The sequence below is a fragment of the Phodopus roborovskii genome, unplaced genomic scaffold (assembly GCF_943737965.1).
Source record: "Phodopus roborovskii unplaced genomic scaffold, PHOROB, whole genome shotgun sequence".
Lineage (NCBI taxonomy): Eukaryota > Metazoa > Chordata > Mammalia > Rodentia > Cricetidae > Phodopus > Phodopus roborovskii.
The window spans coordinates 1,123,147-1,137,094 of NW_026125680.1; the positions used below are offsets into that span (position 1 = coordinate 1,123,147).

Sequence of the window (13,948 nt, forward strand, 5' to 3'; positions counted from 1 at the left end):
ACTACCACATATACTTGCATATTTTTGATGACATGGTTTCATGTAATCCAAGCTGCTATTGAACTCACTATATAGTTGAGGATGACCTTGAACTTCTGATTTTCCTGCCTCCACTTTCAGAGCGCTGGGATTACAAGTATGTGCCATCAAATCCAGTTTATTCAGGGCTTTGTGCATGTCAAACAAGGACTCTACAAAATGACTATATATACCCAATCCACTATGTACCCTTTTGGTCATAGTACTCCTATCTCAAGGAATTTATTCCAGATATATCTGCATATATATATATATGAAACAATATGTTACAAGGATATTTGCAACTGCACTGTTAGTAACACCAAAAAACTAGAGATACATCTGGATGTTCTCCAGTAGGAAATAAAACATCATGCTATAGAATATGATGTCATAATTAAAAATATGTGGTTACTCCATCTTGATGGATAGGGTTTTACCCCCAAGACATATTTTTAGTGACAAAGAAAGGGTGTAGAACAGTGGTTCTCGACCTTTCTCATGCTGCAACCCTTTAATAAAGTTCTTCATGTTGTGGTGACCCCCAACCATAAAATTGTTTTCCTTGCAATTTCATAACTGTAACTGATGGGTTTATACTCTATCCTCTTGACTGTAGATATGATGCTTTAAGCTCCTGCCTTAGCAGACTATAACCTGGAATTGTAAGCTGAATATCCCTGTTCTCCTCAGTTGTGTTTTTGTCAGAACATTTTATTTTATTATGATTACAGAAATGAAACTAGAATCAATAATTACACAACAGCAGCAATGACAAGCCAATGATGTCGCAGTAAATGGATCTTCCTGCCTTGTGAACTACATGACCCTATCACTTTTGGCATAGCCAGACCCTGGATAGTTGTTGCTATAGCTGGGAAGCCCATGCTCTACTGCATATGCATTCACACAGTGGGCATGTGCACCTGCCCTGCACTGGTGTGCCTATGTGCTCCTCTTGATTCTGCCAGTGCAAAAGTCTTGCGTTTCAGCACCACAACCAGGAGATGATGAGCTGCTCTGAAAGCCTGCCATCATTTTGGGAAAGGAGACTAAACACAGCAGATTTGTTTTGTGCTTGTGAAGAGAGGCATGGCAATGGCAGTGTGGCTACTGAGGGCTTGGGGGTGGGGAAGCCCAGAGCACAGATGAGCCTCCAAGGGAAAGCATCTGAGATGCAGGTGAGCAGCTTGTGAGGAAGCAATAGTAGACCGTGCCCAGGGACTTGAGCCAGAGAATCTCCCCCCACCCCCAACCAGCAGTGATGGCTAAATTTTCTAAGAGCAAACTTGGCCAGTGTTATCTTGACTACGAGAGAGAATGTACATGAAGAAAACAAATTTGGAAGATGACAATTTCCAGGAGGCCGAGGACACAGTTCTATGAAGGACTGGTGCCTGATGGCCTCTCGGCAGATGTCTGTTTTTCTGGGGATGAAAATCAGGGTCTTGTGCATGTCATGCAAGTACTTTTCAACTGAGCTGTATCCCTGACCCCTTTTATTTAATTTTAGAAACTTGACCTGGTGAGATGGCCCAGCCAGTTAGGACACACGATGCCAAGCGTGACAGCCTGAAGCCTATATGGTGGAAGGAGAAAACAGACTCCTGTAGCTTGTCCTCCAACCACCACACGGATGCTAAGGTACACACACACACACACACACACACACACACACACACACACAAAGAAAATGTTTGATAGTTTGAGACTCATTCTCACTAAATTACCCAGGCTGGCTCTGAACTTACTCTTCAGTCAAGGCAGGCCTTGAACTCACTATCTTCTTGCTTCCTGCCTCAGCCTCTGGACTCCTGTACCACTGGGCCTGCTTAATAAATGCTTATTAAACAAACCCAACAAAAGAATACTGAAGTCTTCTGCCACCACTGCTCAACATTAGCTATCAAAATGAAGGGTTACTAAGGTTTTGTTATCCCAGCTCATGTATGCATTGACAGCAAGTTCAGGAAACAGAAATGCACCTGGGTTGGCTTTCTGGCGTTCTAGTCCCTTGCTATCTATGCTTAGATTCTGAAGAAGTGCTCCAAGTGCAATGAGAATGGCATCTGCAATGTGCTTATATTCAATAACCTCATTCGGGCTTTTGCATAGGCACCATTCTCTGCCTCACACTGTGTAGATGATGAAGATGAGGCTCAGAGGTCCTGTGGCCTATTGTGCACACACAGGATTAACAGCCATGCTGGGATTCAATGCCCATGCATGTCACCACCTCTGTGAGCTAATCTGTTAATGGAAGGTTCGAGGAGGACCGACAACTATATGGTGGGAAATTTGGTGAAAATGGGTGCTTCATTTCCAAAAGTGATGCAAATGAACAGTGGGGTCATTCAACTCCATTTTCCAGATTCTTCAGAGAGCAGAGGCTTCCCAGCCTCTGCTGATCTTTCTTGTTTGACAACAGGTGTTTCCTGGGGCCTTTTTTTTTCCTTTCCTTTATCTTGACTTGCTCTTTTGGGGGGTTGGAGGTGGGAGAACATCTTATCTTAGCTGCCATTAGTGTTTAGACAGAGCTTAGCACAAAGTGGCTGGTTTGACTCCCAGATTTTTATTGCTTCAAAGGAACAAGCCAGCCCAGGTCAGGAGAAAAGGGCAGAGTTCAGTTCAGTGGAACTGGGAAGGAAGGACCTCCCTGGTCCCTCCTTGCCTGCCTTCTAGGGACAGTCCTATTTCCCTGATCAACAACCGCTATCCCCAAAGTATTTAGGGCACTGTATACTTTTTGAGGGAACAAGTGAGGGTCAGTTTCTCTTTCCCTTCACTTTAATAACAATGCTCAAAAATAAAAAATAAAAAATAAAACGTAAAAAAAAGCGCATCTTGCTCTAATGGGCTTCACAAGTGACACTCTCTTGGGCAGAAGTGAGTCCTCAAAGGGGTCAGACATCAATGAGACTGCAACAGAGGGAACAGTCACAGTCTCCCTCAGCACCCTGAGAGCTCAGCCATCAACACTGTACTTCAGGACAGTTCCGTGATCTCCTTCTTCTTACTAAGAATACATGCTGTGCCATCCAGGAGACACTCAAGCTGGCGGAACCATTAAATTCCATTAGCATCCTCTACTAGTGGCCAGGACAGCAACTTTCTTACTTTTCCTGGGGTCTTACTCCTGTCCCCTCCATGGTTTTAAGGACTTCCTTCGTAGTCCTCTAACCAGCCATTATCAGTCTGTGGCTGGCCAAAGGCTCGTCATAGCCTAATGATCTGTCCCTGTGCTCTGTTCCTTCTTACACTGGTCAAGGCTGCCCTTAATGGGGATTTCAGTGCCAGGCTGCTGATACCAAGGTCCAGAATAGTATAGTTTTCATAAGAATTTTTCCTCATTTTTTAATTAGTGGTAACCAACTTCTGGCCAAAACAAAGTTCATTACATCCAACCATTTGTGTTTCCTTCCAATTTCTGTGGTGAACCCCTGACCCCCATGTGATGTTTCAGGAGGTGAAGGCTTTGGGAGGCAGTAAGATCACAAAGCCAGAGCCCTCAGGAATGAGATTAGTGAAAGCCACGCCAGGAGTTTCCCTGTTTCTCCCACCACACAAGGATACAATACCAAGGTGCCATCTAAGAATGAGAAGTGGGCACTCACTGGATGCCAAATTTGCCTTGACTTGGAACTTCCCAGCCTCCAGAACTATGAGAAATCCATTTCTATTGTTCAGGAGCCACCTGGTTGCTATTCTAGAGCAGCTTGAGTGGATTAAGGCTTCTGTCTCTCAGTTTCTGGACCTTGTCACATTGTTATTTTTCTCAATTGTTTGGGCACTGAAATTTCAAGCCGCCAGTTCTCAAGGTTCGGTTGTTGCCTGTTCTCAGTAGAGGCAAGGGAACTAAAGTCTAAATTAGATAATTACCTAGCTTCCAGGAAAGCTCTGAACTTCCTGGTGGACAAAGGAAAGCTCTGAGGAAGGAGAGCCAGATTTACCATATACTAGGGTGTGACTGACTTCCTCTTTCTGAGCCTCTTTTCTCCACCCATGAAATAAGAATTGCGATAGTACTTATTCCAGAGGTTGATAAAGAGGATTAAATGAGTTAACAATCTGCCTTGTGCATTTTATCTGACCTGCAATTCCTTAATCTAGGGCAGGCTTTTTATTGTCATTATCTCCTCTGACCAAAAAAAAAAAAAAAAAAAAAAAAAAAAAAAAAATCCTCATTCGTCTAGCCCTGACAAACCTTGAGCAAAGACGAGCACAGATTCATATACATCCTCACAGTTCCTGAAAGCAGTCACCATCAATTGGATGGTGCTGTGATAGGTCAACTGCCTCTAGGCCCATGCAAAGTGATGGGAGTTTGGAATGCAGGGAGGGGAACCGGGAATGAAAACACAGTTAAGATTTTTTTTTCCCTGTCATCTTTTCTTATCTGGCTGCAATGGCCTGACTAAATTGCCCAGACTAGCTTTGAACTTGCTTTATAACCCAGGCAGGTCTGAAAACTTTGATGCAGAAAGTTTGATCCTCTTGCATCAGCCTCTCAGATGTTGGGATTATAAACTTTGACACCGTATCCACCTATTTTTTTGTACTTTTAGCATATCTGCTAGTCTTACCCAGTTAACAGCGTTGGCCCTGGATTGCACAGGGTAGGAGACTGCATTCTCAGAACCAACACATGAAGATAGTATTAGGGGGTGAGAAGAGGTTTCTTTAGGGAAGCAGGCTGGAAAGAGACCAGGCTTGGATGTTCTTACCTTCAGCTGTGTAGGGATAAGCACACAGACTTGAGGTTCACTCAGTGGCATAAGGTTTCTACTCTGTACTCACAGGGAGATCTCCTAAGCCTGCCTTGAACAGCATTCATTTTTAAACAAGTATCAAATGACTGTTATGTGAGACTACACGTTACAGGGATATGCAAAAGTATAACTCCCCATAGGCAAAGAGTTTGCAACTTAAGAGAAAGGAAACAGACATTTTATAAAATAAGGGATCTTGTGACATGGTCCCTAAGAGAGCTACGTAGGTTGAGCATCCTTTATCTAAAAACTATTGGGTTAAGGAGTGCCTCAACAGCCTGGGCTACATACAGAGTGAGTGCCAGGATAGGCTCCAAAGCTACACAGAGAAACCCAGTCTCAAACAACAACAACAACAACAAAAGTGCCTCGAATTCTGAATATTTCTTAAATTTGTAATATTTGTTCATAATGAAAGATCTCTGCATGGAAGCAAAATTTAAGCATGAAATCGACTATGCTTGTTAGCATGAGGGTAATTTTATGCAGTCTTATTTTTTATGTTAGTACTAAATTTTAATTTTTATTATTATATATATGTGCATATGTTTATGATGTATGTGTGTATGCATGCTAGTACATGTGTGCCGTGGCTTATGTGTGGAAGCGTGAGGACAATCTCAGATGTAGTCCTAGCTTCCATTTTTCTGACAGCCTCTCTGTTTACTGCTGTGCACACCAGGCTATCTAGGCCATGAGTTTCTGGGGATTCTTTTAATTCTGTCTCCCATCTCAGCATAGGAGTGCTGGAATTACAGATGTACACTACTGTGCCTAGCTTTATATGGGCTTGGAGAATTCAAAGTGAGGGAGGCCTTTGTGCATATGAAGTAACCATCTCCCCAGCCCCCTCTACAAACTTTTTAGTGTGCCTGTATTTTGTCTGCAGTCCTTTACATGAGGTCAATTATGGAATTTTCCATCATGTGGATGCTCAACATTTCTGACTTTAGAACATTTTCGATTTAAGAGTTCCAGCATATGAACCCTCAAAGGTAAGTGAGCTTTGCTTCTGCTTGGGAAAATAAGAGGCAATGTCAGGAGGTAGCTTTCACAGGGAAGGGACAGCAGAGCAATGATGTTGAGATAATAATGGTGAGATAGGAGAAAATGCTATGGAAAGGAAATTGTCAGAGCCAGGCGACCCATGATTCATGGAGAGGATAACAGCATCCTTTAAGAGGAGTTATTCACTCACAAACTTCTTGGAATACAACTACTATGCTCCTGCACATGGGGGAAGAAGTGGGAGTCAGGGAAGGCACCCTACTGTTAATTCAATTTCTTCTCTCCCAGAATGCCCGCCCCAGTGGTCTGGAGTACATGCACTGTGGTTCTCAAAGGGTCAAATATCCGCCTTTATCCGTTATCCAAAAGTAAGTGCCTTGGGGTGGGAAAAACCAGCAAACAAAAGCAACAGATACTACTACCAAGGCAAGCTCATTTGAACCTTTACAGACCCAGAAGTGATGCTGAGGCAGAGGTAGCTGCAGGAACAAAGGCCTGTTGACCGGAATATAAAATACATTTGGTCTTCAGGGGTTGGGGGAGGGGATCTTCTTCACTATTGCAACTGGATGCTTGAATTGAGCAGAGACCACAAGAAGGCATGTTTTGCTTTGCCCAGTCAGTAACTTCTTAAATGTGCAACCTTGAGAAATATAGAGATTTTACATTGAAATCTGGATTTAGGGGCTCCCTTGAAAACTGGGCATGCATTTCTAAATGACAACCCTCCATTGGAGAAGAGCTTGCAGCTTAGCTGCAGTCTGCACTGGCTCATTTCACTCTTTTCTGGTATGCATATTTAAATGCTAATCACATCCTGCTAGCACAGAGTTTAGCTCTCCAGAATGCTTTCAAAAGACACGATGGCTTAGAATGTATTTGAAGGCTTATTGTTTGGGGCTGAGTGCCTGTTATCTGGGTTTCCCTAGCTCTCCTGTCTCCGCTGCTTCTGAATTCCTACAGACATTTAATTTTGCAACTCCCTATACAAAAGGCCTCTCTACAAAAGAACAGTGAAGCTGGCAAGGGAAACATGCCAGACTAATGGGCCGTTCTTTATTCTCTAAAAGTGATAGAGAAGGAGCAATACAGACAGGGCTAAAGAACATTTGTTCAGCAAGAAACTCATGGGATGGGCTGCTGGGATTGAAATGAGTGCTGAGCTTGAAGGCCTGGCCTTTATCCTAGTTCAGTTACTCGAAGATGGGTTTGTAAGCTACAGAAACTTTCAGTGCCTCAGTTTCTTCATCTTGATCAGCAAGGCTGGCTCAGCAGGTAAAGTGCTTGCTGCCAAGACTGGTAACTTGAGTTTAAGCTCTAGAGCCTGCACGGTGGAGAGAGAGAGAGAGAGAGAGAGAGAGAGAGAGAGAGAGAGAGAGAGAGAGAGAGAGAGAGAGAGAGAGAGACCGGACTCCCTCAAGTTGTCTGAGTGCACTGCGGCATTTAATAAAACAGGCTTAGTAAGAACAGCACTCTCTTCGCACTTTGTAAATTCCTCTAAGGACTGGATGACATAATGTACTGGTGGCCGGCCCAGGGCTTACAGCATCTTCCCAGACAGTGCTGACGATCACTTTCAGAATCAACCCTGGAGTACAGTATGTGCTACAGTATGAGCTGATAAGGTCCTTGATTGGAGTCAGGGCAGGAAGAGAAAGGACCCATGGGGGAGAGTCAAGAATGCCGATGCAACTGGGCTTTGGATTGGTTGGATAAGGGGACGGACGTACAGCAGAGCCAAACCTAAGTTCTGGATGCTTAGTTTGGCTGTCTGGGACAATGATAACCCTGAAAAGGAAAACTCTTAGAAGTCAGTTTTAGGGGAAGAATAATAACTTAGATTTTTGTTTCGTTTTGCTTTTGGAGACAGGGTTTCTCTGTATTGCTTTGCAGCCTGTCCTGGAACTAGCTCAGTAGACCAGGCTGGTCTCGAACTCACAGAGATCTGCCTCCTGGGGGCTGGGATTAAAGGTGTGCCCATCACTGCCTTTCTTCCTTCTTTCCTTCCTTCCTTCCTTTCTCTCTTTCTTTCTTTTTTTGTAATAACTTTGATATCCAGTGAATTGGAAATCATCATGAAGATGTGACAGCCAATGGCACTAATCACCAGGCTGTGGGAAACATGGGCCCAGGACTGAGGAGGGAGGCTGGGACTGACAATGTAGCATGGAACATGACTGGATGAATGAAGTGACTATGTGCTACCTACTCAGCAAAGCTTGCTTGAGGTGCTGACTGTCTCGGTCTGATTGGACTCCGTCTGAGCGGGCTGGGGCCTCCGTTTATTCACGGACCGTGTGTGCTCTGCTCAGTCATCTGTGCCACTTGGACCCCACCTTTGTCCTTCATTTTATGCACTTTCAGTTCAAATGCTGACCTGGCCCAATCCTGCTTACCTTGTGAGCTGTGCTGGGGGCAGAGTCCACTAGGATATAAACCAACAGGCTGACACATGGCTTTGTATTTGATGAAATGGAGATATCCATTATGCACGACAGAGTGGGTGTCAGACAGAGTGGAGGGGGGGGGTGCACATGGACCTCGATCCTGACTGTTTCAGAAGGCCTGGCAGACTCCAGGTCCCTTGGTAGCAGCTGCTTTCCAGACTCCCGGGACAGTGTTTCCCAACCTGTCTTAGCCACTCACATATGCCTGCTTTTAGGATTCCTTGGTCCTTAATAGGGGCTTACAGACCAACCACATAAATTCATTTTGTCAACACTTCTCCCATCTTTTCTCTTTTCTTTAATCCTTCCTCTTTCTTTTCTTTTTCTTTCTTTTCTTTTCTTTTTCTTTTTGAGAGAAAGTTCTCACTGTGTAGCTCTGGCTGGCCTTGAACCTGCTGTGTAGACTAGACTATCCTCAAACTCACAGAGATCCATCTGCCCTTGCCTCCCAAGTACTGCGACCAAAAGGTCATGCCACTACACTCAGTGTATGGTTTCTTCAATACACTTAGTACTGCCGGTACCTTCTGGCCCAGGCTCTTAGCCAGGAATGGAGATCCACACAGAAGGGCCAAGCTATATCTGGAAAAGGTTGGGTTAAAATGCCCAGAAATGTGGAGAAGGAGATTTCAGGCAAGGTGTCTGTAAAAACACACCAGGTACAGGCACGTCATTCCACTTGGGCATGCAGCTGACCCTTCCCCCCCACCAGAAACATTCTCTCAAAACATGCACATGCATAAATTATTTACCTCTCCATCCTCTAGCCTGCCAAGCAAGAATAAGAAAGAATAAAGTGAGTGTAAGCTTGGTGAAGGAAGGGCTCAGGTGGTTAAACAAGACTTCTGATTATTGCCATTAATGTTCAGAAGAGTTCCAACGTGGTATGGTATTAAACAGACAGACTGTATGCACGAGTGTCTGGATAAAAGCCTATTAAGATGAGCAGACACTCAGACAAAGGCACCAGCCACTGTGGGTGCTGGGAAAAAGTCTCTGTTTAGTTGGCTATCCACCAGACACCTGCTGTTGATTTGCTTCATGTTGGGCAGTGCCATGGAGAAAACCAATGGAATGCAAATGTCACCATTAACTGTGTTCAGGTCACAAAAGCTAGGTTGCCCTGGGACAAATTAAGTTGGTAAACCCTGCCTAATCCAGTGCGGGCAGATGGTTCTTCTTGATGAATTTTGCATTGTGTGCTTTACAAAAAAAAAACTTTAGTTGTTTCCCGTTGCTTTATCTTTCTAATTGAAAATGATTTTTGAGTTGGTATTGTGAGGTTGGTAACTGTAACTGAGCTGTGGGTTCATATCTTTCCATGGCTTTAAAACTGCATTTACTGCAGTGTCACCTAGTGGCCAGAGAAGGTAATGCCATGTTTGCATTTAAACTCCCCTGGCACTGTCCTGGGTGTCAATTTAACAATATACTGTGGACTATGGACAAGTTATTATATTTATTATCCATGAAAAACAACATTCTTGCTACTATATTAATCAACTTCCTATATTTTCAGATGGCATTTATGATGTTATTCATAATTAATTGCCACTTTTGTTTTGCAGCTTTTTTTTAAAAAAAAACAGCTACTATGACTTTGCATTTATCTTAAAGCTATTTTCTCTGTTTTTGTTGTTTTCCTGAGACTATACAGATGACAATGACATTGAAGTTTGGGTCTTTTTGGCTCTATCTCCCAAGTACTGAGATTACAGGGATAGGTCACCATACTCATCTTCAAATGCAGTGTCCTGAAGCTCTGTGTATGTATGTATTATCTAGAAGGTTCCCCATACAAAGGGAACATGATTAGGACTGCACTCAAATTCTCACTCCCAGTGTATCTTACCTTCGTTAGTGGCAGACTATATGGTAAAGGTATATTCTAGTGCAGAATGAAGTATTGGCTAGAGTCTTGTACTGGTTAGTTTTGTGTCAACTTGAAGAAGTCTCAGTTGAGAAAATGCCTCCATGAGTTCCAGCTGTAAGGCATTGTCTTAATTAGTAATTGATGTGGGAGGGCTCAGCCCATGGTGGGTTGGGCCATCCCTGGGCTGGTAGTCCTGGGTTATCCTGAACGAAAGCAGGCTGAGAAAGCCATGGGGAGCAATCCAGTCCGTAGCACCTGTCCATGGCTTCTGCTTCAGCTCCTGACTTCAGGTTCCTACCCTGTTTGAGTTCTTGTCCTGACTTCCTTGAGTGATGAACCCCCTCAAAACAAGGACAAGCATTTCATTTCTCTAAAAATACATTTGAAAAGATACAAATTTAGAGGTTCATTCATGAGTCAAAATATCCTGAACTCCAGGCATCTGTTTAAAAATCTAGTCCTCTACTTGGGCATGACATGCTTGTTGGAAGTGTAAGCCAAATGAACCCTTTCTTCCCCGACTTGCTTTTAGTTATGGTGTTTGTCGAAGCAATAGAAACCCTAACTAAGACAAGTCTCCTAGAGGTAGTCAGTAAAGCTGACTGTTTAAGGAGAAGATGGCAATCTCACCCCTTTTATATCCAGACATCACTGAACGTCACTTGAAACCTTTTCTAATGAATAGTCCTAGTCCCAGGTCTCAAGGTCCTGGATTTAGGTAGGTCCATTAGAGGTAGGTGGCTAAGCTCACCAAACTTTACATAAGCTACACTAGAATCATAAGCCGTGAGAAACTGCTGGAGATGTATCTGGCAGTGAGATAGATTCTCTTTTTTGACCAGGCTGATCATGAACTCTTTTTTTTTTTTCCAAGACAGGGTTTCTCTGTATAGCTCTGGTTGTTCTGGAATTCACTCTGTAGACCAGGCTGGCCTCAACTCAGAGATCTGCCTGCCTCTGCCTCCTGAATACTGGGAATTAAAGGACTGCATGGCCACCACCACCCGAGAGAGACATTCTTTTTGTTTGCTTTTCTTTTTCTTAAATAACTTTTTTTCATTAATTTACAAACCTACCAGTTTCCCTCCTTCCTCTGCTCCAGTCCCCTCCCTTTCCCACCTACCTGCCTCCTCACCCATCCCTCCTGTCTTCATTCAGAAAGGGGCAGGCCTCTCCCATGGGCTCGCACAAAGCATGGCCCATCAAGTTGACGCAGGACCAAGCTCCTCCCCTTATGCTGAGGCAGGGCCAGGTAATCCAGCTGGGGAACAGGTTACCAAAGGCCAGCTAAGTGCATGGGAGAGGTCCTGCTATGCGAGAGAGATTCCTAAGCCCCCACCCTCTCTCTGTCTCTGTTTCTCTGTCTCTGCCTCTCTCTGTCTCTGTCTCTCTGTCTCTCTCTCTCTGTGTTATTAGAGAGTGAACCCAGATTGCACACATTAGGCAAGTGTTTTATTTTATCACTTAACTTCATCCTTAGCCCTAGATCTAGAATTTTAACAATGAGTAAAATCTTAGGATATCGTCATACTTTCCTTGCCCTCTCCCTACTTTTCTGGAGCTCTTTACAAACTTGAAAAAGGTATATTTTATAGTTTCATGTGTATGGCTGCTTTGCTCGAATATGTGTGATACATCACATGGGTGCTTGGTACCCAAGGAGATTAAAAAGAGGGATCTGGCAACTCTCCAGCCCCCCTGTGAAGATTTTAGAAGTATCTTTTGAGCTGTAACTCAGTGGGAACACATCTACCTAGCAGGCATGAGGCCTGCGGATCCATCCTCAGCACTTCAAAAAGGGAACTTTTCTAGAAAGAATATAAAATTTTTATGAAAAATATCTTTTCTGAAGAGAAAACCTTTCCCAGAAGGGTTGAAACCTCTGGTTATCATTTGAATATGTGAAAGAGGCTGAATAGTGGCAATCTTATATGACTGACCCTAAAAGAAAAGAGAACCGAAACTAAAGGAGGGGTACATACTGTGATGCTGAAGAAAAGATGGAGGGTTTTACACAAATCGCTGTAAGTTTGTACTGCACTGTCATTCCAATCCTCAGTGCAAGGCATATTTGAAGTTTACCAGGGAGGCGAGTGACTTGGAGAAAGCAAGGCAATGTTTTAAAGATCAGTGCAGTTCCAGGGTGTTAGAAAGCAGTGAGAGCTGAAAGAGGATGGTGCTGAGACAAGAATGCTCAGCCCAGACATAGAAAACCTAGGAAAACATTTACTGACTAGCAGGTGAAAGTCATATCACAAAGTAGAGAAAAGAAAGACTATTTTAAAATGGTACATACTCGATTGGCAAACTACACATTCTTAATATAGCAAAATGTTAAGCGTTAAAGTTATAATAAAATGTATTTAAGGAACAAACAGGTGAATAAACATAGAGTTGGGGGTTAGGGATGTAAGTCAGTGGTAGAACCCTTGCCTAATATGTGTGAGATTCTCAATTATGTAAGCACTGACTAATAAGGATTGTATGGGGAGACCTTTAAAACACAGAAGTAAAGTTACCAACAAAAAAGGAAGAGCTAAAGTACATAGTTAACATAAAATTTCAAAATATATACACCATAACACATAAACAGAGCTGGAAGAGGTGGTATATACCTGTAACCTCAGCAATTACAAGGCAGAGGAAGGAAGATTGCCTGGCTACATAGTGAGTTCCAGACCAGCCTGGGTTATACTGTGAGACTGTATCTCAAAAAATTCTCACATAAGCAGCATTAAGCTAAATGCTAGAAGGTATGATATGGAAGGGAATGTGCAATGCATGGCAAAAGTCAAAACCTTTAATATGTAAAGATCTGTTACCAATCAATAGGAAAATCTAGATATCCCCCCCAAATTGGCAAAACATATAAAATTATAAATAAATGCAAGGGGCAGCCATGAAAAATGTGTAGCCTCACTTAATAAACAATGAATTTGAATTAAAGCAATGTAAGTGCATTTTCAGCTATTGGATTCACAATGTCAGTGACAGGAGCTAGACCACTCTCCCTTACTGCTGATGCAAATGAAAGCCTCCTTCTGGAGTATAAATTTCATTAACAGGACCCCAGAATGACAGCTGGGAAACCAGCATAGGACAGAACTAGACCCCCTAAATGTGGGTGTTAGTTGGGAGGACTGGGCAGTCTATGGGGCCTCTGGTAGTGGATCAGTATTTATCCCTAGTATATGAATGGACTTTGGGAGCCCATCCCACAGAGAAGGATACTCCCTCAGCCCAGACACAGGGGGAGGGCCGAGGTCCTGCTCCAAATGATGTGACAGATGTTGAAGATCCCCCATGGAAGATCTCCCTCCTTGGGGAGCAGAAGAGGGATAGTATGGGGGTCGGTGGGGGGCATGAGAGAATGGGAGGGAGAGGGAACTGGGATTGATGTGTGAAATAAGATTTTCTAATTTAAATAAAAAAAGGAAAAAATTCACTAAGAGCCTGGTAATGGTGGTGTACGCCTTTAATCCCAGCACTTGGGAGTCAGAGGCAGGAAGATGTTTGTGAGTTTGAGGCCAACCTGGCCTACAGGACAGTCAGGACTACATAGAGAGACCCTGTCTAAAAACAAACAAACAAAAAACCAAAACAAAAAACAGGAGAGACTCTGTGTGTGTTTGTGTGTGTGTGTGTGTGTGTGTGTGTGCACGCGTGCGTGCATGTGCGTGTTCATGTGTGTGTGTAACTCATGCTTAAAATCCCAGTAACCTAGATCCTGGAGGCCAAGGCAGGAAGCTCTCAAGTAGTTTGAAGCCTTTCCTGGGTTACCTGGGAAGATTAAGGGAGATCTTAGTACACACAAAAATGTAAGGGCAGGGGAT

At 43.5% G+C, this 13,948-nt stretch overlaps 1 protein-coding gene across 2 annotated transcripts in view; it reads right to left on the bottom strand.

Moving 5' to 3' along the window:
* Slc25a43 (solute carrier family 25 member 43) overlaps positions 1 to 13,948 on the bottom strand; it is a 34,541-nt gene that overhangs the window by 6,380 nt on the left and 14,213 nt on the right. Inside the window, exon 4 of one of the 2 annotated variants that reach the window (XM_051178410.1) lies at positions 8,995 to 9,010. The exons of the other annotated variant lie outside the window; for it this stretch is intronic. Within the exon in view, the coding sequence (XP_051034367.1) occupies positions 8,995 to 9,010 (16 nt within the window). The remainder of the gene's footprint in view (positions 1 to 8,994; positions 9,011 to 13,948) is intronic. 2 annotated transcript variants of the gene reach the window in all.